Source organism: Schistocerca americana, chromosome X (genome assembly GCF_021461395.2).
Source record: "Schistocerca americana isolate TAMUIC-IGC-003095 chromosome X, iqSchAmer2.1, whole genome shotgun sequence".
NCBI lineage: Eukaryota > Metazoa > Arthropoda > Insecta > Orthoptera > Acrididae > Schistocerca > Schistocerca americana.
The window spans coordinates 894,051,305-894,077,438 of NC_060130.1; the positions used below are offsets into that span (position 1 = coordinate 894,051,305).

General features: G+C 39.3%; 1 protein-coding gene across 1 annotated transcript in view; it reads right to left on the minus strand.

Annotated features, from left to right (window-relative positions):
• Window positions 1–498: 498 nt before the first annotated feature.
• Window positions 499–26,134, minus strand: part of LOC124555755 (rhythmically expressed gene 5 protein) — a 177,972-nt gene continuing 152,336 nt past the window's right edge. The window contains exons 3-6 of the mRNA XM_047129778.1: window positions 23,387–23,491; window positions 16,873–16,947; window positions 7,833–7,976; window positions 499–1,649 (exon numbers count right to left, since the gene is read on the minus strand). Of these exons, the coding sequence (XP_046985734.1) occupies window positions 1,543–1,649; window positions 7,833–7,976; window positions 16,873–16,947; window positions 23,387–23,491 (431 nt within the window). The 3' untranslated portion in view covers window positions 499–1,542. The remainder of the gene's footprint in view (window positions 1,650–7,832; window positions 7,977–16,872; window positions 16,948–23,386; window positions 23,492–26,134) is intronic.

A 26,134-nucleotide genomic window follows, 5' to 3' on the forward strand; every position in this document is an offset into this window, starting at 1 on the left:
CCAGGCTGCTTCTTTATCCTCCCTGTTTCAAGGCTTCCACTATTTGTTTATATATATATATACATATATATATGGCCACGCCACTGAAGCATTAAGTACTAAGTAAAAAGTGCCATGGGGGCAGACAATATACTTAAAGTCATGCCTATGCCAGTCTGCAACCATTCCATGACACTAATCTAAAAGTAAGTGCTAAAGAAATAATGTTATTGGTGTTATTGGCACTTTGTTGTATGGGAGGAAGGAAATCATCTTCAGGTGCACTACATTACAATTTAGAGACCAATATGTAGTGTTTGTGAATGCCACTCCTGGAAGATCTTCACTATCTCTTTGGCTTGTATTTAAAGACTATTGGTTGTAAAACATCATTACATTTAATTTTGATTCAATGACTAATTTTATCTTTATTAAATAAATAAATATAATAAATTAAAACAATCATTTTGTACAAACACAAAGATATCTATTGCTTTAAGCAAAAACTTCCTTGCTAATTTACAGAGAAAGACTTAGCTAACACATGTTGGTACTGAATTTTGCTTCAAAATTATAATTCACTACATTTTAAGGTCTCACCTCAAGCTGAGTTATCTTGTACTTAGAAATAATAGTTTACTACATTTGAACATAAATGATCATTATCTGGGAAAGTAATTTTTATTTAAATAACAGTAATAAGTAAATAAATAATGACAAAATAAATAATGATAATAATAATAATAATAATAATAACAATAATAATGATACACCTACAGTTTATAAACTAACAGATGGCATGTAGCATAGTATGTTACAAGGTCATTACAAATCTGTTTAAAAGATCAGTCAGATGCAAATTTTTGAAGCATAAAATTTTTTGTTGTGGGCCTGCACTTGTAATATATCACAGGAGATATTACAAGAGAGACGAACATCGCATACAGAGTGAGAGAGAGAGGGGTGTGTGTGTGTGTGTGTGTGTGTGTGTGTGTGTGTGTGTGTGTGTGTGTGTGTGTGTGTGTGTGTGTGTGTGTGACTCAAACTAAAATCTCTACTTATCATGAATGTTGCACTACCAACAGAAGTACTCAGCAGTTAGTAAAATAATCCCAACAAAAAGCAGAGAACCAATCTGTGTCATAGTCCAGCCCACAGTTTCATCTTACCTATACAGTTCATGTTCCTTGCACCTCAAACAGTGATAAAGTATAACAAATTTTATGTCTGTTAGATTAAAACCTGTACTGTGTATTGCTGATAATTATGGATAAGTATGGCCAGGTCAGTAGTGTAAATAAAATAATACATGTAAACACAAATATAAACTACCTTTAGCTATTTCTTTCACACTTTTCTTGAGTAATTTATGTAATAATACCAAAACTTTTATTGTAACAGGTTTCTTATAGCTCAGCTCATTTTTAGAGTAGTGCTGCATCACTAATTACAGTTTTCTGTGAAACTAAAATAACAGTGTCCTGGCTTTTGTGTGGAACTGTGACTTCACTGTCTAGCTCTTTTTATAAAACAATGAAATCACTTTTATTGTTGGACTAATTATTATGAAGATTTTTTTAGTATGTCTTCTGGTGGAGGTGAGTACTGATACTGCATGAGCTTCATTTCCTCAGCATCTTCATCCCTCACTATGGGAAACTGCTGCTCACCTGTAAAACAAAGCAGAGCACCAAATGGAGAATGGAATAGCTTGTCAGCAATTTATAAGCAGGAGACATAGTGAATAGTGAATAGTGTTTTATTCATCTCATAACATACAATTTCTAATCATATGATTAGTGTACAAGAGACACAACATACACAGTTCATGTAATGCTGTATGCAAAAGCAACTTTTCTGAGTATTGCCTATTTGTTGATGTAAGTTAGACGTCATGTCCTGTTTCTGTAAGATGTTTCACTGATTATTGTTCATACTTACTGGACCATACAGTACAATGGTCACAACACTGGCCTCATTCAGGAGGAATAGGGTTCATTTTCCCACTGGCTCCAGATTTACATTTTACAAGGCTTCAGAGTATTTTGGTTTACATGAAAATTTTGTCTGTACTATAGCACAGTTGATACATTCAAACCTTGACATGGATTCCTTGGTATCTTAAAATGACTCTCAGTGTAATTCACAAGAGTGAAAAAGCTATAAATATAATTTTAATGTCTCACACAATGATACGTTGAGATAATTCATGTGCTTTATTTCTTGTCTCGAGATTATTGGTACTTTTTTGTTACAGTTTCTGTTTCTTGATGAGAAAAAGATAAATCCAGGTTATGATCAGCAAGGTTTTTGGTACTACTTGGACTCCTCCTCTTCAAATCCCTCAAAATACTGTATTCTTACAATAATCTAAACTAACTCTTGTATTTTTAAAAAACTTGCTGATATTATCCTTTTATTATACAACTTTAGGATCTATACAATGGTGCTTCTAATACCTACTTATAGCAAGGTACTTTACTTGCTTGAGAATTTTTCAGCATCTCTAGCAGCACTCTGTGATATCAGTTACATTCTTCTATCTTTCTTCTATAAACTTCATGTGAACTTTTATTTGCCTTGGAAAACAATGAAGCTATCATTCAATAATACATAACAAAGTTGATGTCATTTTGTCTACAGCTTATTTTAAGCAGAAACTTGGTGGAGTTCAGTACTCAACTAAAGCACTCTTTCAGTAAACAGCTGTAAATTTATTTTATTCACATTACTATATGTTATTTTAAAGTATCATATGCCTCAATTTCATCTACTATAACAGTTTGCTTCCATGAACATATCTACAGTACCGGTATATCACTGATGTAACAAATTATGAATCCTACAAACTGTATTAAGAAAACCAGAGGTAATGACTGTTACATCCTTTTATATATTTAGTTGCTTGGTGCATATGAAGGAAAACCTACTGCCATAACCATGACACACAGCATGGGCAGAAGATATAAATCCCACCATAGGACTTAAATAAATATATAATAATGATATGTATATAGGGATACAGTTATTTAACATGCTACCACCATATGTGTGAAATATGTCACTGAGTACCTTCAGTAACACTACACAAAGACAGTTAAAGCAAAAAGCGTTTTACACTATAGAAAAAATTTTAACATGTTTTAAAAATGATATTTTGTATTAAACCTCATATGTCTCCAGTTGTTATATCAGTGATATGTTTTATTTCTACTGATTTTGTAATAGTATACCTTAATATCTGATTATTAATGTGTGTACTGTCTAGAAATGTATTCCACTATACATTTGTATTTCTCAGTTATTACGTATGCTAGATATAACTCATTTATGAGTCAACACCAACAGCATGTGCAGTGCTCAATGATAAATAAATAAATAAATAAAAAAGTATTAAAACTGCTGTAAAATGATAGCCTTAGGAAAATATTTGTGTAAATTCTTTATATGATTTTTCTTTGGATTCTTGTTCATGAATAGATCACCTCCTTGACATAAATTTAAACGGAATTATTATGAGGATAGCATTCACTGCTATGATCATTTTCTGCAGCCCACCTCTGACCATAATATGTTGTAGCTCATGAGTAGCTAAGACTCTCAATAACTGGGAATGCAAGTCAGAAACAAAATAAGGAAGAGCAGTTCACACAGTCTATGGATTCAAAAAACACAAACTAGCCTCCAAGTATCAATACTCACATCTAGTGGCACAAGGCTACAGAAAGGTCTTTGGTTTACAGGTGATGAGGTGATAAATAACTAAATCCAAAAAGTTAGTCACTCTAATGTAATTGTAATATTGACTTCTCTTTACTTCACCGAGATTAGTTAATCTTCATTAAAGTTACAACACACATAAACTGCATATAAACATCTGCCTTGAAGATAGGTTTGTGTGAAAATAAAAGAAACAGAACTTTTGTGAGAAAAGAGCCTTGTGTTTCTTGCCTCCCACTCTGAAAAGAGAGATGTTTAACACAACAGTAGCTGTCAAATACTTGCAATGTATTTCCAATATTTGGAACATAGCCGGTAGCCCAAATACTTCCATAATCATACAGCTAAAAACCTAAATATGGAAAAACACATTCTTTTTACTTGTCTGTGGGGTATTAATCATGATAGGAGTTGCTTAGCATTAGTTTTTTCTGTAATCACAGTAGTTTCTTTGATGACAGACCATATAAAGCTTTGCTGCATTTACACCCCTTCCTACTTCAAACAATGGCAACAGAAAGGGTCATAAGTTGAAATACTGAAGAATAAAATTGAACTGAAGCACTCCCTACTTTCTTTCAGAATCAGGATGAGCTACTGAATGTAAGTAAACAAAATAAACTCAATCAATCCAAATGTCAGGTTACACACCACAGAGTTCTACTACCTACTCTTGGTCCTATGGGTGCAGTATGCTTTCGTTTTCAAATGACTTGTGAACTTGTTTACGTAGCAGTCTAAACAGGAAGCTTAACAAAGACTCAGAACCCTGGAGTAATTTTGCATTTCTACACAAAGCACTTCCAGAGGTGAAAATAGGCTGTAGAGCATAAAAGAGTGATTCTGGTAATACACAAATCCATAAAAGGTTTTCAAATAAGTAAACAAACTAAATGGGATAGGAATAAGTGGTTAAAGTGTGTGCCAGACATCTGTCATGTTGTTATTTGTAATAAATAATTTTCTATTTCTAAGTTTTTTCTGTGAAATGTAATGGACACCCTGTCTAACACATTTGGATCTGACAAGTTTTATGTACAGAGGTTTCCATGGTTATACATTAAGAAATATCCTTGCAATGGTACTTACATTAAAATTCTGTTTACTATGTGTTTGCAATGATACATTATAATGGTCATGGAGAAAAAGTTGGATGTTCTGATATCATATTATTTTATTGATTGTGTTTAGCTATTGATAATAGCCATAGATGTCTTCCTTTCAAGAAAATTATTGAAATTCCAAAGCTGGAATGAGAATGAAAATGGCCAAAACTTTCAAAAGAAAAGATAGTTCCATATTTAAGTGTTAAATAACGTGCAAAAATGGTGAATTTCAACAATTTAGATATGCTATGTTTTCAAACTTGAATGATGTGAAATGAGTGTGGAATGTTTGTTGCTTACCTGCTTAATATGTGAGGTTTTGAGCTAACTTTTGACAGATAATTAAGCCATGCAATATATATAAGCAACGTTGTACTTTGAAAAGTACATACAATTGATTCACTAGGTACTTCACCAGTTTCACAATATATGGCAAATAAAATTTCTTTTCTTCCATCAGATTTCAAAAAACAAACAATGGAAAAGCCAGGATGGAATGTAACAATATTAGATGCTGAGTTTGCAGATAGGCACAACAAAAAGACTGTCCCAAATAAAGCTTTTGGCCATTAAGGCCTTCGCCAACAATGTTAGTTGCATTTGCATGTGTGTGGGTGTTTGTGCTTGTGTGTCTACGTCTATTGTTGACGAAGGCCTTAATGGCCAAAAGCTTTATTTGTGACAGTCTTTTTGTTGTGCCTATCTGCAACTCAGCATCTCCACTCTATGGTGCGTAGCAACTTTTCTTTTCATAATTTCTTGTTACATTCCATCCTTTTCATAATACTGTTAGATTTCAAAAAACCTCGTAAGTATTAGTATGCTACATATTTTGACTTTATATCAGTTGCTTTTAACCATCTATTTAATCTCTTAGTATCCGTTCAGTGAAGAGATGTAGTGAGGCAATCATATGCCCCTGGCAGAAGTGCCACAGCTGTTGGTTAGAAACCATTTCTTTATGTTACTACTTGGACAAAAAGACACTGTAGAAACCACAATGTCACAACAGTGTGTATTTACAATTGTAGACCAAGGAAAAGGCTTTTTATAGTAGGCAGAAGATACAAACACGAGGGCAGGAGAACTCACATAACTCTCCCGGTTAATTCTTAAGTGGTCTTTCTTTTTTGTTTCTTATTGTTAATCAGTTTCTGCACCCCCTCTGTGCCTAGACCCTTGGTGGGGGGCTATCTTGCCACTCCTTTGGTACAGACCTGGTTTAGTGCATATTTAAGCCTTGTTTTGATTGTTTCCCTTCCCTCTTCCAGCACCATGTTATAGCTGGACTAATATTTGCAGAGAAAGACTATCTTTTACAGTAATGTCTTTGCAAATGTTAATGTATATAATATATTATAAGCTGTTTTAAGTTTCTCTTCTCGTGCATTGAACTCTGTACAGCAAATGTACATTTTAAAATTTGTATAACACAACAGAAGTATACTAAGATCTATTTAATTATGAACAAATGTTGTTCTCTGACACTTTTTTAAAAATAGAATTTTCTTTTTATATCATCCATCTGATGTTCAGATATGAGCTTAGGAGAAATCACATTTTCTTAGGTTGATGATATACACTATGTGATCAAAAGTATCCAGACACCTGGTTGAAAATGACTTACAAGTTTGTGGCACCCTCCATCGGTAATGCTGGAATTCAATACGGTGTTGGCCCACCCTTAGCCTTGATGACAGCTTCAACTCTCACAGGCATACGTTCAATCAGGAGTTGGAACACAAACAACCCATTCGTCACGGAGTGCTGCACTGAGGAGAGGTATTGATGTCGGTTGGTGAGGTCTGTGTGAAGTTGATGTTCCAAAACATCTCAAAGGTGTTCTATACAATTCAGGTCAGGACTCTGTGGAGGCCAGTCCATTTCAAGGATGTGATTGTTGTGTAACTACTCTGCCATGCGCCGTGCATTATGAACAGGTGCTCGAACATGTTGAAAGGTGCAATTGCCATCCCCGAACTACTCTTCAACAGTGAGAAGCAAGAAGGTGCTTAAAACATCAATGTAGGCCTGTGTTGCGATAGTGCCACACAAAACAACAAGGGGTGAAAGCCCCCTCGATGAAAAACAGGACCACACCATAACACCATTGCCTCTGAATTTTACTGTTAGCACTACACACAGTGGCAGATAACGTTCACCAAGCATTCGCTGTACCCACACCCTGCAATCAAATTGCCACATTGTGTACTGTGATTCGTCACCTCACACAATGTTTTTCCACTGTTCAATCATCCAATGTTTGTGCTCCTTATACCAGGCATCATTTGGCATTTACTGGCATGATGTGTGGCTTATGAGCAGCCGCTCGACCATGAAATCCAAGTTTTCTCACCTCCTGCCTAACTGTCATAGTACTTGCAGTGGATCCTTATGCAGTTTGGAATTCCTGTATGATGGTCTGGATAGATGTCTACCTATTACACATTAGGACCCTCTTTGTGGGCCTAGGGATGTTTAGGAGTGTGGAAATCTCGGGTACAGACCTATGACACAAGTGAAACCCCATCACCTGACCATGTTCAAAGTCCATGAGTTCCACGGAGGGGTCCATTCTGCTCTCTCATGATGTCTAATGACTACTGAGGTCGCTAATATGGAGTGCCTGGCAGTAGGTGGCAGCACAATGCATCTAATTTGAAAAACATTTGTTTTGGGGGGTGTTCGGATACGTTTGATGACATAGTGTACATTGCGAAGCAACACTTTTTCTGCATTTGCCTTAGATATATACAATTAAGATTATTAGGTAAATGAAAACTTTCTGTCTATAGGCTCCTATTGTGGTTTAGTGTTGGAGTGTGATGCAGAAGATAAAATATTTCCAGCCCTTCATGTGAGCGGCACAGACAGTTTTCTGATATGTGAAGTATGGTAAGTGTGTGTACAACAATATTACTCTATCACTTTACTTTTCAGCTTAACAAGTCAATAACCTGTGAATTATTGTGCACTGATATAATGTAACAAAACAGAGTTCCTCTCATTTCTGAGGAAAAACAGTACCTGGAACTGGATTCCCATCAGGCAGCAGTTTCATGACCATTGGACCCATGAGGTATCCCTGTGATTCAGTGGGCAGATACTGATGAACGTTAGTTGAGGCAGCTCCTTGGGAACCTATGTTTCCATCATCACTTTCGTTGTGCTCTACAAAACAATATATTTTTTATTATCATTTGAAAATACAATTCATGTGTAATCAGGTAAGGAAATTACCTGATATATTAAATGTTTGTTTCCCTTCATCTCCGTAATGTTTCCACATTGTACTTTCTGATCACACAGTTTATTTTAATAACTTCATCAGTGTTATGAATAATTTTAGACTAACTTCTACAGGCATGCTATCAGCCATTTGAAGTAATAGAACATACACTTTCAGGTAATCAAATCTACATTTACATGTCATGATTAGCATATGTGAGTTGCATAAAGGTACCAGTTTTAGAGAGATGTTTATAATTACATACACATCCCAGTAATACTGTTTTGATACAAGAAAAGTTCATTTTATGTATAAATGAAAACCTTGAACAACATTTGCCATTGTGTGTGTGTGTGTGTGTGTGTGTGTGTGTGTGTGTGTGTGTGTGTGTGTCATGCACACACTATAATGTTTGTCTCAATGATCTATCAATAATATTTACACCAAGTATAAGATTTGCACTGAACAAAGTGACTATTCCTGAGACAGATTTTATTTTGTATCACAGGGTACTTGCAGTGCCATTATCAGCAGCATATGTAAACTATGATCCAAACCTGGACTGGAGTCCTAGATTATTGGATCAGTTTTTGTTATCTTAAGTTGTCAAATGAAAAATATCGTAGCTTTGTATCTGGTGTGCTTTAACTCATGACAGAGTCTTGTCAGAAGTAAAAACTACATTTCTTCTGTGGGCTACATGATGAATTGAAACTAACATACAATAATTTTTGTGGTATTTGACTCTTACAAAGAAATTCTTACCAGCTGCAAAAAAGAGAACTGTTGTACGAAGGAACAATATAAATGTAATGGTAACACTGGAGAAAAAAAGCATAGAAGGGACAGCAATAAGAAGGAAAGAAAAGTCACTAGATCTGAAGAAACACGAGTTGTTAGAAAGAGAATCAGACATAACAATGCACTGATGACCAAGGCTAAAATTTCAGAACATTGCAAACACTCAGCTGTTTGTAACTATTATGTTGAAAATAAAAAGTTTAACTTGAAAGAAGTCACAGGGCGCACTTTTAAATCTATCTTAAGTGATATCAAAGTTGAGGAGGGAGTGAGCTGGCTTTGAACAAAATAAAATTAAGTAAAAACCAAACTTTCAAAGAGGTAGACAGGCACTTTTAAAGACACAGAGATAATGATCACTCAGCAGGTGTACAAAAAAGAGAAGGAGAAAAGTTTGTAGAGATTCCAAAAGATAAAGGTGTGTTACATAAAAGATATAACTTACAGGTTTGGGAACGGAATTGTCATATCTACATTTATAATGCTCTTATGTTGTTTATCTGTTTGTGTGTGTGTGTGTGGGGGGGGGGGGGGGGGGGGGGAGTTAAAAATGACCTAAATAGTGAAAATTTAGACGATACAGGTATGTTTCATAGCACCTTCAGCAGCAAGATATTGTGTTTCTGTTGATGACTGTGTCTATTAGCCACTCATTTTGAATGATACCCCTCAGAGTTGTCAACATACGTCCATACTCTGTGAACCACTATTAAATGTGTTGTAGAGGATACGTACCATCTGACTGCAAACAAAATTTTCTTTCCATTTCAACAAGTGATAGAATATGGGAACAAAGCTTGTTCTCCGTCTCTAATGACGGTATGTTAAACACTTATCTCCTCCTCCTCATCATCCTCATCCTGAAGTTTTTTCATTTAACTCCCCGCAAAGCAAACAGGCTTGTGATAACTCACGTTGGCCTTCTTTATACATGCTTAGGTGAGTTGTTAGTGCTATCTGAGTATTGTACATACTTTAGTAGAGTCGTAGATGCGTTTTTTTAAGCAGTACCTGTCTTACTGTAACTGTATCAAGCAATGTTTGGACGACGAACCGGAGTTGGCAATGGTGCACCGTTCGGATTTTTCGTGCAAAAAACACGGTTTTCGTTTGGTTTTTTTATGCATGCCGCTTATATTTTTCAAACATTTGCAAACCAGTTCAAATTTTGTAAGAAGGTATATAAATATATGTAATTAATGATCGTCCTGTTGTTTTGTGAAATCGTTATCCGTTGCCACGATATAAGCAACATGATTCGAAAGACAATAGAAAAACCTATACCGGATGAGTAGTCGCCTGAGTGAAGAAAAATGCACATCGGTTGCCAAGCTATGGCGGTCTAATATCAAAATAATGGTAGAGTGAAGGTTTGGAACCAGGATGAAAAATGCTCCTATTATAGCACAAAAAAGGTGAATATGTGCTGGGCAGAGTTAGGGATGCAAAAGAAGGGAACTAGCTTTCCGACTTATTCTGGCAGGATCAAAGACAACGTCTTGACATATTCGCGCATTATTACGCAGTAAGTCGAAGCATCCCATTTTCTGTGCTAACCACTCAACCTTTGTAAACTCGTACTTCATTATCTCCAGCTGTGGCACTGCTACATCAATACATGTGACATATCTGTCTCCAGGCATGATGCATCGTTCGTGTAGTCAGAAGTAGTTACATTTATAACATCGTCTTTCTCTACATTATTGTTTAGTTACTGACGCTTCACAATTTTTCCAGATCAGATTTGATATGGTTATATCTTTCATCAGATATCACTTCTTCACAGATGATTACGTCGTTTATAGGAGGTCTGGGACAGCAACTAAATTAACCGTAAAATGATTGATGCTCCCCCGAGGTGCATTCCAAATTACTTGTGAACCTTGGCTGAACTCCATCTGAGATAACGTACTACACTCCACACTACTGCCTCACCATCCTCATACACTCATTTCTGTAATCCAAACCTCCCAGTACTCCGAAACAAGGAAATGAACTATCCAGACCCCCGGCTCGAACTGACAGGGAGTTTGTCCTCATCAGACATCGTGGTCGGTAGTTCGCTCTGTCAAGAAGTTACCAAACCAACTACAAATCTGGCAAGATGCAGAACAAGTCTTGGAGTCACTTGATTACACATGTCAGTCTTGCCACATGTTGCGTTTCCCTAGACTGTGTACCTTTTGGTGCGGCTGTTTGGGTGATCAGGGCGGGCATTACAATGAGACCCCTTTTATGGTTCCGTTTCTCAAAACCGATGGCTGTAAGAAATGAAAATCGTGGAAGAAATCAACTGCTGGCTTTAAGACCCCCGCCACCACATTTCAACAAAGACTAACGAAACATTGGCTGCATATCAGCAGCCTAGACGAGGAAGTGTAAAGTGAGTTCACTAGTATATGGTTCGCTGGAGTGGATTGAAAGAGCTAGAAATATCGACGGAGACCCATTTAATTCTACCTCCTCATAAACCACAGCTTCATATTAACCACATGATAGACCAGGATGAAAAATGCTCCAATCATAGCAGATAGGCAGAGTTATGGATGTAAAAGAAGGAAATTAGCGTTTCGTAAAAAAAAAAAGGAATTCGCTTTTCGACCTATCTGGCAGCTTCAAAAACATTTAAATCAAAACATCTTGTCATATTTGCGCTTTTCTGCTTTTCAGTATTACTATCCTTGTCATATAATATAAAGCATCGTGTCTAATAAAGTAACATGATACATGGTGACTTTCCTCCCCGCGCCCCTCTCACGCAGGAGCAAATCCTCCCTCCCCCAGAAATATTATCATTCGAGAAAAAGTGTTTAGCTATTACACGTATGCTTTTCAGCCATATGGTAGTACATACTCTTTACGGCGGCTGGCGAATGTTCTGAATTTTGGGCGCAGAATCAGGGACTTCAGCTTATAAAAGACAACATGCAAGAATTACCAACGCCTTCCAGCTAAGAGAGCTCACTGCCCTGGGGAAGTAGGGTTAACTGCATAATAATGCGTGAATGTGTCAAGACGTTGTCTTTGAAGTTGCCAGACTAAGTCGGAAAGCTATTTCCCTTCTTTTGCATCCCTAACTCTGCCCAGGACGTATTCACCTTTTTTGTGCTATAATAGGAGCATTTTTCATCCTGGTTCCAAACATTCACTCTTCCGTAATTTTGATATTAGACCGCCATAGCCTGGCAGCCGACGTACATTTTTGTTCACTCATCCGGTATAGAATTTTTTATTGTATTTAGAATCATGTTGCTTATATCGTGGCAACGGATAAAGCTTTCACAAAACAGGGCGATCATTAATTACATGTATTTATCTATCTTCTTATAAAATTTGAACCGATTCGCAAATGCTTGAAAAATATAAGCGGCACACGTAAAAAAACCTAACGAAAACCGTGTTTTTTTTTCACGAAAAACCCGAACGGTGCACCATTCCCAACTCCGGTTCGTCGTTCAAATATTGCTTGAAAGAGTTACAGTAAGACAGATGTTTGAATGGCTCTATAAGGGGCCACTCGTCCGCGCTAAATCAAGAACTTTTCACCCATGTTCTTAGCTCAAATTGGGACCAAGCACCAAGGTCCGCCCAAACCACGAATCTGCGCACGGCATCCTCATGTTACAACGCTTTCCCCAAAGTAACAGGCTATACGTTATTTTGTAACGAATCTTCCTAATAGACAAAATTATTTTTCTAGATAAAGACTCGTATCCGGTAAAGAAGTCACTTGGCTCGACCCGACACAGCTACAACTTTTCGCTGCTGCTGAAAACAAATAATTGCGCTATATTCAATGAGGTGCGACACTTGGTACTGGCTCTTCCTTCGGTGCGCTACGGCGCTGTGGCACTGGGATTTAAATGTATACCAGGACTACAGTGATCTACTCGCAAACAAATTAGTTACGGAACTTTATTTTTTGGAAGTGTTGATTAAAACATTGAGTACTCCTTGTATTTCCTATCGAACCTCGACTGCTGCCGTGCAAAAAATGGTTCAAATGGCTCTGAGCACTATGGAACTCAACTGCTGTGATCATAAGTCCCCTAGAACTTAGAACTACTTAAACCTAAGGACAGTACACAACACCCAGCCATCACGAGGCAGAGAAAATCCCTGACCCCGCCGGGAATCGAACCCGGGAGCCCGGGCGTGGGAAGCGAGGCTGCCGTGCACTAGAAGTAACAAGTCGTCCACGTGGGATGACTTAACAGGTGGTGTTTTATAGTATATCCACAAGTTCTAAGTTGGCATCCAAGAATTAGGAACCGCATACAGAAGCATGGGGGGCATCCCTTTGTAGTACGTTTGCTAACTGTTGAAGGCGGACTTGGCAGCGTCACGTGCCTGGATCATGCATTCATTGTTAAATCGGCTCATGTAAATTGTATCGCTCCACTGGCATGCCATTTGGACTTGGAATTCTGTCCTTTTCCGTTTTAGACGTGACCTCTCCCATCTCTATATCCATTTACGTCAATATAGCTACTGAATTGTCACGAGGTGCAGTGAGGTTTTGTCTCAGTTGTTTGTGATTTTAAGTGTCGTCCTTCACTTTGTCATCTGGACTCTTTGCAGCTACTTGTCACTCGGCCCACTATTTGGATTGTGGAGACGATAACATGGTACCCAATTTTCTTGATGATAGTGTATGGGGCACACCCATCGACACGCTGCGAGTTTTTCACGATAGAACCTCTCTATTGACTAGTTCGTATGGCAGACCTTATCTCTGATTTACACCGCTCGCAACTGCCTGAATTGCATCACAATCAGGTTTCTGTCAAGAAGGCTTTCTTGATATATGCTTCTCGCCTTTCAGCTTGCCTACTAATCTCTATTAGTGCCTGTCACCAAGGTGTGATCTGTACTGTATAATGTTGTTTCTTCACTGCCAGAAGTTTTTCTATTGACTTTTCGGTGTTTTATGACAACTATATCTCGCAGCATTCGTAAGAGTAGGGATTCCCATTCAGGGTAATAAACTTGCAGTTTGCTTGTATAATTATTCTTACCTCTTTGAGAAATCAATGCCTTTTTTTCTATATTTTCCTAGATAGGCAGTATATTAATCAACTATGGTCGCTAGTTGTCTCTACTGAAGGAACTTCACAGTTTTGTAAGTTCTAAGCCAACGTCTGTATGGGTGTTTGCTATTCTAATAATAAACCTCTCGATTTTTTCAGTAGCATCTTCTACAACTACGATGTACTCACCTCACAGCTTAGTAATTTTATCTACTTTTAACCTCCTTTTGCGTGCTATTATTGTCACCATTGGATATTTGTCTTTCGTTATCATCGCAGCTGCTGTAGGCATGCTAAGGATCCTTCGTTGCACTGAGTACGATTCCTGCAGACAGATCACATCATAGTCCTGTTCTTCAACGACTTTCGTAGCTCAGCCAGGGCCGTCACATCGTGCATCGGATACGTGTATGCCGTTCATAACGACTGAACGACAGATAATTGGTATGAGAGTATCTAAATGGTTCAAATGGCTCTGAGCACTATGGGACTTAACATCTGAGGTCATCAGTCCCCTAGAACTTAGAACTACTTAAACCTAACTAAGCTAAGGACATCACACACATCCATGCCCGAGGCAGGATTCGAACCTGCGACCGTGGCGGTCGCGCGGTTCCAGACTGAAGCGCCTAGAAGCGCTCGGCCATACGGTCGGCGAGAGTATCTATTTGACTACGGTTTTGTTTGGTGAAACGCCACTACGAATTAATTGTTATGCCGTTCCAATTAAAATTCTTCCTATCTTTTTTGCAAACTTCCCGAATTAAGTCTTAAGCTTTTCTACGCTGAGCGGAAAGTTAATTGCATGTGAGTGAATCTGTTGATTCCAGAACTGAGACTATTATTAAATTTCCCATGTAATGTTTCACACGTATTAGATGTTTCAAAGTTGTTTTAACAGTAAACAGGTCTTTTAATATAGACAACCAGAGCATTTTATCATTGGTTTCATGATTTTACCGAGGATCTAGTCAAAGAGTTTGTGCTCTCGGATTAAATCTACATTGTATGAGTAACAACATCCACTATCTTCTTCTCGTCGACAGTGCTGGATGTCAATTCAGGTGTGTTATGAACTTGGATGTCGACGTCTAATATTTGTCTCTCCCTAAGCACACACGGAGCTGTTTTAAATTTTGCAGCACACTATCTAACCCGTAATTATTTAAATGAGGATATGTTCTTCGCGTATTTCCGTGGAGTATTGCTAGTTCGTTCTTGGGCTGAACTGCCGGTTTACTGCAACAAACTCACTGAACTCCTTCTGTTCAGTTAGATACAGGGTGTAATGGGTATAAGTGCGGATATTCCTACGAAATAAATAAATGAGCGTTTGGCGTCATTGGCCGGGAGGCACCTTACGGGGCAGGTCCGGCCGCCTTGGCGCAAGTCTTATTAATTCGACGCCACATTGGGCAACCTGCGTGCCGGATGGGGATGAAATAATGATGAAGACAGCACAACACCCAGTCCCTGAGCGGAGAAAATCCACGACCCAGCCGGGAATCGAACCCGGGCCCGTAGGACGGCAATCCGTCACGCTGACCGCTCAGATATCGGGGCGGACGATATTCCTACTGGTGACTGACAACAGTGTAGTGAAAAACGTTTTATCAGTATTTAGGATATTTACAGGCTAATAATTATAGCAATTATAGGTCGTATGTTTCTAGGTTGGGTAGTACCTCCAAGTACATGTGGCTAGAGAGAGCCATTAATGCTTATTTTCCCCATGGGCAGCAGGTCAGGTGCTGCGTTTGAATACGAGGACGCAAAACGGTTCGTCTATTCTGACAGGCGTAGTCCACTTAGCGGTGCAGTTACGACTGTGCAGAAAACAACAGGTCGTAACATTTCTGACACGTTTGCGGGAAGACTGTTCAATGCATAGGAACAACAGGAACCACTTGTAAAAATATCTGGACTTATATCCGTTACACAGGGTATTTTAAGTATCACAATCCGTTCATTTTGCGGTTTATATTTTCCTTCTTTTATTTCAGGAAATACAGAAAACTGGGCATATTGTCCCGGGGCATTTATTCTTTTCGTGAGCTGGTTCCCCATAACGCTCATAAATGGTATTGTCCGAAGTACAGAACGTTTAGATGCTTCGTAAGGCAAAGCATGTTAGACACCATAGTAGAACCAAGAGTTTCTGTGACAGATGCTGGACAAGTCCAACTACAACTTATTTCGCTGTTCTAATATTATCTTCTCTTACAGAACGTCCATTCCGGTGCAAAATGGATTTCCGTTTAGGAAAACGAAGTTAATGCCTGTATCTCCTCGGTAATAAACGAAATTAAAAGGAGGACGATTAGGGTTTTAAGGTCCCGTCGACATTGAGGTCATTAGAGATGGAGCACAAGCACCGATTGCTCGAAGGATGGAGAAGGGAAATCGTCCCTGCCCTTTTAAAGGAACCGTCCCGGAATTTGCTTGGAGCGATATGGGAAGACTAAATCTGAATGGTCGGACGCGGATTTGAACGGTCGTCCTCCAGAACGCGAGTTCAATGAGTTAACCACTGCGCCACCTCGCTCGGATTAAGTCTGTTTCATTAGTCACTGGTCGCTATTCGTCCAGGCGAAGAGAGGTTACAACAAGTATCTTTAAAGAGTCAAAGATATTTAGGTGAAAACGGTGGGTACCTCTCTACCTGTAATAAGGAATAATTGTCGAGAGAATGAAAAATAAAATTACATCATCCGAATGCACAGCACGTTCTACATAGCTATTACAACCTATGAAAGATTTGTAAGGCACACGAATATTCAAAATCTTTATATCTCATGTGTGTATAAATCGTGATGACGTCACTCCAAACACGCTGCTGTGAACGGTGACAGTGGCTTTTATTGCTTTGCTTTCCTCTATTGTAACAATCTGCCATACTCTTCCATCCCAAGCAGTTTCAAGTACTTCGACAATTGCAAGTTGATTGTTTGCGAGGCTTTTAACTACAGAAAGCACTCTATGAGCGTTATATTAGCTATATAGTTACCTGAGTGGTAGTTTGCTGGATGCGAAGCCGTTTCGCCGGGGCTGTCAACTCCGCCCTTCATCATTGTGCCCCAAACTGTCGTAAGGAAAGAAACAACGCCTTAAGCTTCCACATTATATTACTTGCAGCCAAAGCTCATACAGAGAAGAGGATAGTAATCGAAATAGCAAGAATGAAAATACAAAACTATTCATTCTGTATAGCATAGTTCCACAGTCATTTACAATAAAAATGACAATAATATATTATTTAGTCTGGATAGTATAAAACACAATAGCTTACAATGTACAACTACACTGAGAGACAGAGCCAAACCGTTTCTATCATCTTCAAGTATATAGAAAATATCCGTGTTAAAGCATAATTTCCATAGAGTTAAAAGAGGAAAGAGACGTTTCGGATGCATAGCTACCAAGTAAGTGGACGTTACAAGAATTTCTGCTGACATGTGGGCCTATTACAATATCGCATATTTCAGGCCATGTGATAGAAGATGCTGTTTTAATGTAATTATATGTAACTTCAGAATGTGACCAGCAGCAGTCAGAAATAGCAGCCAAATTCCAGATGAGACGTGAATATTTCTGCTATATCGTCTTAAAACGGCTGCAGTTGCGCTGCTTGCTATGAGAACAGTGCAGAGGTAGTGTAGAATCATATACTGGGTGTTACAAAAAGGTACGGCCAGACTTTCAGGAAACATTCCTCACACACAAATAAAGAAAATATGTTATGTGGACATGTGTCCGGAAACGCCTAATTTCCATGTTAGAGCTCATTTTAGTTTCGTCAGTATGTACTGTACTTCTTCGATTCACCGCCAGTTGGCCCAATTGAAGGAAGGTAATGTTGACATGCGACTCACTGCTCTACAGTACTGGCATCAAGCACATCAGTACGTAGCATCAACAGGTTATTGTTCATCACGAACGTGGTTTTGCAATCAGTGCAATGTTTACAAATGCGGAGTTCGCAGATGCCCATTTGATGTATGGATTAGCAAGGGGCAATAGCCGTGGCGCGGTATGTTTGTATCGAGACAGATTTCCAGAACGAAGGTGTCCCGACAGGAAGACGTTCGAAGCTATTGATCGGCATCTTAGGGAGCACGGAACATTCCAGCCTATGACTCGCGACTGGGGAAGACCTAGAACGACGAGGACACCTGCAATGGACAGAGGCAATTCTTCGTGCAGTTGACGATATCCCTAATGTCAGCGTCAGACAAGTTGCTGCTGTACAAGGAAACGTTGACCACGTCACTGTATGGAGTGTGCTACGGGAGAACCAGTTGTTTCCGTACCATGTACAGCTTTTGCAGAAACTATCAGCAGCTGATTGGCCTCCACGGGTACACTTTTGCGAATGGTTCATCCAACAATGTGTCAATCCTCATTTCAGTGCAAATGTTCTCTTTACGGATGAGGCTTCATTCCAACGCGATCAAATTGTAAATTTTCACAATCAACATGTGTGGGCTGACGAGAATCCGAACGCAATTGTGCAATCACGTCATCAACACAGATTTTCTGTGAACGTTTGGGCAGGCATTGTCGGTGATGTCTTGATTGGGCCCCATGTTCTTCCACCTACGCTCAATGGAGCACGTTATCATGATTTCATACGGGACACTCTACCTGTGCTGCTAGAGCATGTGCCTTTACAAGTACGACACAACATGTGGTTCATGCACGATGGAGCTCCTGCCCATTTCAGTCGAAGTGTTCGTACGCTTCTCAACAAAAGATTCGGTGACCGATGGATTGGTAGAGGCGGAGCAATTCCATGGCCTCCACGCTCTCCTGACCTCAACCCTCTTGACTTTCATTTATGGGGGCATTTGAAAGCTCTTGTCTACCAACCCCGGTACCAAATGTAGAGACTCTTCGTGCTCGTATTGTGGACGGCTGTGATACAGTAAGCCATTCTCCAGGGCTGCATCAGCGCATCAGGGATTACATGCGACGGAGGGTGGATGCGTGTATCCTCGCTAACGGAGGACATTTTGAACATTTCCTGTAACAAAGTGTTTGAAGTCACGCTGGTACGTTCTGTTGCTGTGTGTTTCCATTCCATGATTAAAGTGATTTGAAGAGAAGTAATAAAATGAACTCTAACATGGAAAATAAGCGTTTCCGGACACATGTCCACATAACATATTTTCTTTCTTCGTGTGTGAGGAATGTTTCCTGAAAGTTTGGCCGTACCTTTTTGTAACACCCTGTAGATGCGAGGGTGAGCGGCGTCGTATCGATCGCTTGAGCACAGTAGTGAGACGAACCACAGCATGTTTTAGTTTCTGTGTTTGAGGAAATGAGGAGAATGGTATTTAGTGCACTCTCGACGATTTGTCGTAGGATTCACGATAATCTGTAGTGTAGGTAATTTGATTATCGACATAAAACAAAATTATAAGTGACCATGTGTAACTGAACATCCAGGTAACGAGGTGGTCTAACGGTAACCATGCGCAAGCTAACAGAGAAGAATGAAAACCTTATTATAAGGCTACTAGCAAGAAATGTCATACCGATTTGCTCATACGGAGGAAGCAACTTTTGTGTAACAATTTCGGATGGACCACTGACATTCCCACACCACTGGCAATAAAGTTTACTGTTTCACATTTATGTAAAAATAACTCCAAAAACGGAGCATCGCCGTGATCATGATATAGTTGTTTTCACATCACTGTGTAAAATCATAAAAATAACTGTTTTACGTAGGTGAACTGAAGTCTGAGTAATGTTAGCTGTCTGCATTCACACATTACCTGTTTTCCTGTTATTCGGGGTAAAGAGTAAGAACAAATTTCGACATTTGGAAGTAAAGGCACAAAAACAGCTGATAAAACTTTTAATTATGAGAAAAAATGGCAAGTATGTCAAACGAGCGTCGCACAAGGTAATTGTTGGAAATTTGGTTAGTGGTAAGCTGGTAAGCGTACCTAATGTGTGAAGGAAGAAGTAGAATAGAGTAGAATTAGCTTGCTGAATACTGGGTACGTTGGTGAACCAGAAATTTAATACTGAGTATCCATTGAAAGAAGAACATTTGCATTTCGTGATTACAAGTGCTACAGTGGCTTAACGGATGTGTTTCAAAAGATACTGGCGTCTTAACGGGAGTGATTCATCATTATGTGTCATGTTAAAGCATGGCTGAATGGTTTTACAGGCGCCAATAGAAGAACGTTCTCCATTGTGATTCATCCGTTTCCCTAGCTAAGTCGTGATTGTATAAGTATCAGTGTCAAAAACTGCTTGTAGTGTTGAAAATTAAACCAATTTGGGAATAATGAAATGAGAATGATTAGAATTAATAATCTCGTCTCTATTTGGACCATTAAAGAGGAAGCAAAACTCAGCTGGGCAAAAATGAGAGCTGAAACTGATTGAGTCTTTTTTAAGCAGATACTGTAATATATGCCTTAAGTTACGAGGGCTGTCCAGAAAGTAAGTTACGATCGGTCGCGAAATGGAACGACTATGAAAATCCGATAAAGCTTTGCAAAGATGTGTTGGGCAGTGTCTCTAGTATGACTCTAGGTAGAATTATGTCGCTCTTTTCATTCCTGAGCTCTTAGTGAGCGCGTAAAGATGTTATAGAAAATAGTGTCTCCCGCCAAGTACGAGGGCCTGGTGAGGATTTTCCCCTGAAGCTATGCAACCAACATTACATAACTGTCGTGCGGTTTCTTCTTCAAGACAATTCTCAGCCTCATTCTGCAGGGGCAATGAAGATGTTCCTGCACCGTTTCAATTGGAAATGTTTGGTTACCCACAATACAGCCCGTAATTGTCTCCCACTGAGTTTCATCTCTGCTCAAACGAACCGCTGGCTATGAAGACAACATTTTGGCACACACAACGAGCTTTAGGCCGGCGTAGAGAATTGGCGGAAAGCACTGGCGGCTGCCTTCTATGATGAGGGTATTGGAAAGTTGGTACAACGCTACGACGAATGTGAATCAGAACGGCGACTACGTAGAGAAGTAGCTGAAAGGTGTAGCTAACTGTTACAAATGAAACATTTTTGATTTTCACTATGATTTTCATTTCGCGATCAATCGTAACTTACTTTCTGGACAGCCCTCGTATTTCTGGGTACAAAAAAATTCAAGGTTGGGCTAAATGGAATTTGTGTTTATCTTCTCTTGACTGCAGCTACGTGTTCTAAAAACAGTGCCACCTCACTTGGTAAAATGGAAGGGAGATTAGGGTTCAACGCCCCGTCGACATCGAGGTCATTAGAGACGGAACCTCAGTTGGTGTGGCAAGTCAAGAAATGTAAGGTGTTTCTGTCCCCTACTGTCTGCAGGTTGAGATATCTTATACTGCGATTTTGAGTCACGTAGTAAACGGGAGAGTTAACCAATCAAGAAAGGTGATTATCTACTGCCGCTAACGTGGAAAGTTATGATTACCTTCTTTTTCGATTACAAGCGTCCTCAGCTTCTTTATTTCGCCAAACAGAGGGAAAAGAGGAGTACATCTACATCTACATTTATACTCCGCAAGCCACCTAACGGTGTGTGGCGGAGGGCACTTAACGTACCACTGTCATTACCTCCCTTTCCTGTTCCAGTCGCGTATGGTTCGCGGGAAGAACGACTGCCGGAAAGCCTCCGTGTGCGATCGAATCTCTCTAATTTTACATTCGTGATCTCCTCGGGAGGTATAAGTAGGAGGAAGCAATGTATTCGATACCTCATCCAGAAACGCACCCTCTCGAAACCTGGACAGCAAGCTACACCGCGATGCAGAGTGCCTCTCTTGCAGAGTCTGCCACTTGAGTTTGCTAAACATCTCCGTAACGCTATCACGCTTACCAAATATCCATGTGACGAAACGCGCCGCTCTTCTTTGGATCTTCTCTATCTCCTCTGTCAACCCGACCTGGTACGGATCCCACACTGATGAGCAATACTCAAGTGTAGGTCGAACGAGTGTTTTGTAAGCCACCTCCTTTTTTGATGGACTACATTTTCTAAGGACTCTCCCAATGAATCTCAACCTGGTACCCGCCTTACCAACAATTAATTTTATATGATCACTCCACTTCAAATCGTTCCGCATCCTTCTTTCTATGTATTCGCAATACATTACATTTGTCTATGTTAAGGATCAGTTGCCACTCCCTGCACCAAGTGTCTATCCGCTGCAGATCTTCCTGCATTTCGCTGCAATTTTCTAATGCTGCCACTTCTCTGTATACTACGGCATCATCCGCGAAAAGTCGCATGGAACTTCCGACACTATCTACTAGGATAATGTACCCTATGGACTTACACTTTAAAAGAAAGGTGCATAATAAACTATGATCGTTATCCGAAAAGCAAACAGGAAGAAATAAAAATAACTTCTTCTCCGCTGGGCTCACAGCTTGCGTTAGATCATAATATGACTTTTTATTCTTCTATAGAAAGTGATCTATGTTGTCAACATAGTGCATAAAAGAACTTACGTTCCAGGATGACTTATGGACGTCACTCCAACTAGACGTAAGTATAATATAAAATGAAATTCATAGTACTATTACATGAACGTTGAATAACATGATATATAAATATGATGTCAATAAGAACATTTGATAATGGCACATAAGCCGAAATACGTTTGTCGTTAACTTACGTATTCAACAAGAAATAGACAATTTGCAGCTAATTTTGTCAAAAGTATAAAAAAATTAAAATAAATTTCACAAATAGTCGTATTGTGATTAAGCAGATATGTGGCAAGTGACGGTACTTCACTCACCACAGAACTGAGAGTACGCAACAATAAATGAAATTCCTCCCGTCCTACACAAACGCCTGCATCGTAAAAAAAGGTCACCGCTAAAAGCTCAACTGTCGCCAGGTTTCTACTTCCAGAACACGCTACAAATGCTGACGTTGCAGTTGTCTACTATGAGACGTAACAGAAACTACATCAGATTGTTCAGCATAAACAGTAAGGAATGTTAGTGAAGGTAACTTGTTCACTGCACATGTTCGCACACTAGAACTGCTACTGTCTTGCAGGAGGGAAGTTTAAGTGCATCCATCACACAGCTGACGTCTTGGAGGAACTGACTCAACTGTTATTAATGTTCAAGCAGATACTGTGTAAAAAACACATCGACGATGGTGTCAAAATGGGGGCGAACTGGTTGACAACGCAGGCAGAACTCTTCGCTTTTTGAACAGAAAAGTTGGTATAAAAACTTAGAAAATGTAGGCACATTTTGTGGAAAGTAAACAAAGGGATTGTGGTTTTGTTGAACTCAAAGACGGCTACCTAACAGTAACTATTCTTATTGTCTCACAGCAATACGAATGTGACAGCTCGATAGAATAGTATCTAAGTAATATTTCCTTGATAATAATTAGCTTTAATTTTTCTGCTTATAGTAGTTGTTTCAGATCATCTACATTCAAAACATATAACTGATGCTTTTTATAGGTACACAATTTTTAGTCTTCATAAAGCTTAAATCGAAGAAAATTTTGCACTAAGGGAGAAGTACTTACTGAGATCCGAAGCTCCACGTTGGTATGGGTCCATCCTGTTTAAACTGGAGTCTTCCATTTTAGCTAAATTCTTGTAGCCATGGATGAGCATTTTGGTGTTGCAGTCTGAAAAAGAAGTAGACAAATTACAGTTAGTTTAGTTAGTCTTCAATATAACACGTACAAAGAGAGAGTTATTCAGACTGTATCGGAACTAATAACTGATGGTATGACTCTCCGCATATTTGATTGAGAGATCCAGGAATGCGACTTGTTTCGTCTTCAGATTATGTGAGGCTACGAAGGGAAGCAGGAACCGTTGCAGAATACGTGGAAAGAGAATGATACGTGGGAAAAAGTTTCATTTTATGTGACGTCTGGTATACAGGGTGTATCATAATTAATGGCGTAAACGCATACGGTTGAAAGTACACGACACTACAAGCAAAAAATTCTCGAACCCGGACCCTGAGAATTGACATTCTGTCGCGCTGATCACTTTACGTCACAAGACATCCGTTCAGGTTGATCGTTGATTCCTTTACTCAGGTTTTTTTTATATTATTATTACAGAGGGTGAGCAGCCCTCTGACCGAACACGCTGGGCTACCGTGCCGGCACCACTCAGCTACCGGGGGCGGGCAAAGCACAGGTGTAATTCGTGTATGCCTGTGCAGTCCCGCTACATGTGCAAAGATCCCAGTTTCTCGGATGTGCTGATGCACCTCTTTGGTACAAGCGTGCAGCCTCCCGTGCACAATCATTAACCCTACCATACATAAAAATGGATACACGCATACTCCTCGTTACCGTAATGTTCCCTGTTACCATCAACATTCGTACAATTCAATTGCTGCTCCGCAAACAACTGCAAGAATAACACTGTGTACAGTACTGTCTTATCCATTCTGTTTACAGCTCCACGTCTCTAAAATGTAAACGAAGACATCACGGACTGGTGTACTGAATTCACACAGAATCACGTCGATAATGGCTGGTAACCACAAAGTTGCATTTTTCTCGCAAACGGTTCATTTTCGAACCTATGTTTACTGATGCTCTTTTGCGTCTAGCATCAAGTACTTTCAACTGTACGCCATTAATGATTATACACCTCATATATCGGGAACACGACTGTGCCTCGACCTATTTCTCTTCATAGCAGAATAATTTAAACCCCTGAATGACCCGTACGAGCCAAAGAATCTACGAGTATTTAGCGTCTAGTTGTGTGGAATTAAAGCACATATATAATCCAGTTAAACTGCTTCGAAACGAATCTGGAAGTAGTTGACACTTTTGACGGCCTTTCGTTGAATTACTTAAAATGGTTGTGGACATGGACAAACCCTTTCTCTTAGTAAGTTAGCTCCTTACTATAAACGGAGTATGTTTTTGATTTATCGGTGACAGCGCATAATCTGAAGTACAGGTCTGATCCCTATGGAGCTGTGCAAGGATAGTGACTTTTGCTGAACCAAACTACATTTCAAGCAACGTTCCCATATATTCGCTGGGATATTTGCATCTACTTTAAACAAAGAGAGTTAGTTACAGGCGGTGGACGTGGCAACAATAAACTTTTAAATAGTAGGCAACCAATACGCTCTTGATCCTATGAGATGTAACATAAAATGTTCTCTCGTTGATGTGTGAGGAAAGGGTAATCCCAGAACCTTGTTCAGTTTTCACCAGTACTTGTACTGAAGGACTTCATGAGATATGTCACGGGTTGTATTTGCAAAGGCGTTATTAGCCTTTACAAGATTTCCGCTGGCTGCATTAATGCAGTGTTATAAATGCCAAGGATGTACCGAGGTGAACGCCAAGATAATAAGGTCCATCTTAAATGTATGCTATTTGGTCAGTTGCTTCTGACGAGTGGGACTGCATGAAAATTAAACTGTGAATTTTATCTTGCTTCGTGTACCGGCTACATATTTATGAAAGTGGAAAAACAACTGCAGACCTTTAAAAGGTTTAAACTTAGCTACTCTAACCAAATGAAAAATTGCTATATTTATTGACATAGGTATCAGGAAGTTAAAAACTGCGTATTTTCATTTGTTGATATCTTACGGGATGCTAATTTGGGATATCGAGATTTGAATATCGCTGCTAGTAATTCAGTTTAGTGTCTTACGTACTGTGTGGCAAACTTAGCTTGTCTCCTAGGCTTAGTTTTTCTTCTGACAATGCCACTGGAAGAATTATGTCGACAGAAGATGTTCACTGAAAAAAAGTTTCGAGAATGGTAAGTTACATACAGAGTTCATCTTTTATTAAGGAACATATTCCTTTCAACTCTTTATTCGCTACTTATGAGCATGAGCCATTCGTAAGGTTCTAAGAGTGATCAGTTGTCCTCAAACTTCATTAAAAATATTTACAGATAAATTTACAACAGGTACTGAAATAGTATGCCTTGCACTTCATTACAAGTTACATACCATCCCAGTAATGACATCCAACACTGTCGAGCATGAAAGGATTATGTTTTATTTCGTGAAATACGTTATCTCTTCAGTGAATCAGCTTAACTTTCTTGGCAGTTTAAATGATGTAAACCAGGACATTCTCGACATGCACCAAACGGAAACAATGCAGGTGAACGCATTGGCTACGAAACAGGTCCTGCTCGACCAGTCAACGTTCTCCAAAGATGCTAGTTCACTGTACCCGCGAATCACTACCGAAATGAGCCGGGGCTGAATCTCGCCAGAACAAAAAGTTGCCGAGCACAGCAAGCTGTATTGTGTCCGGATGATC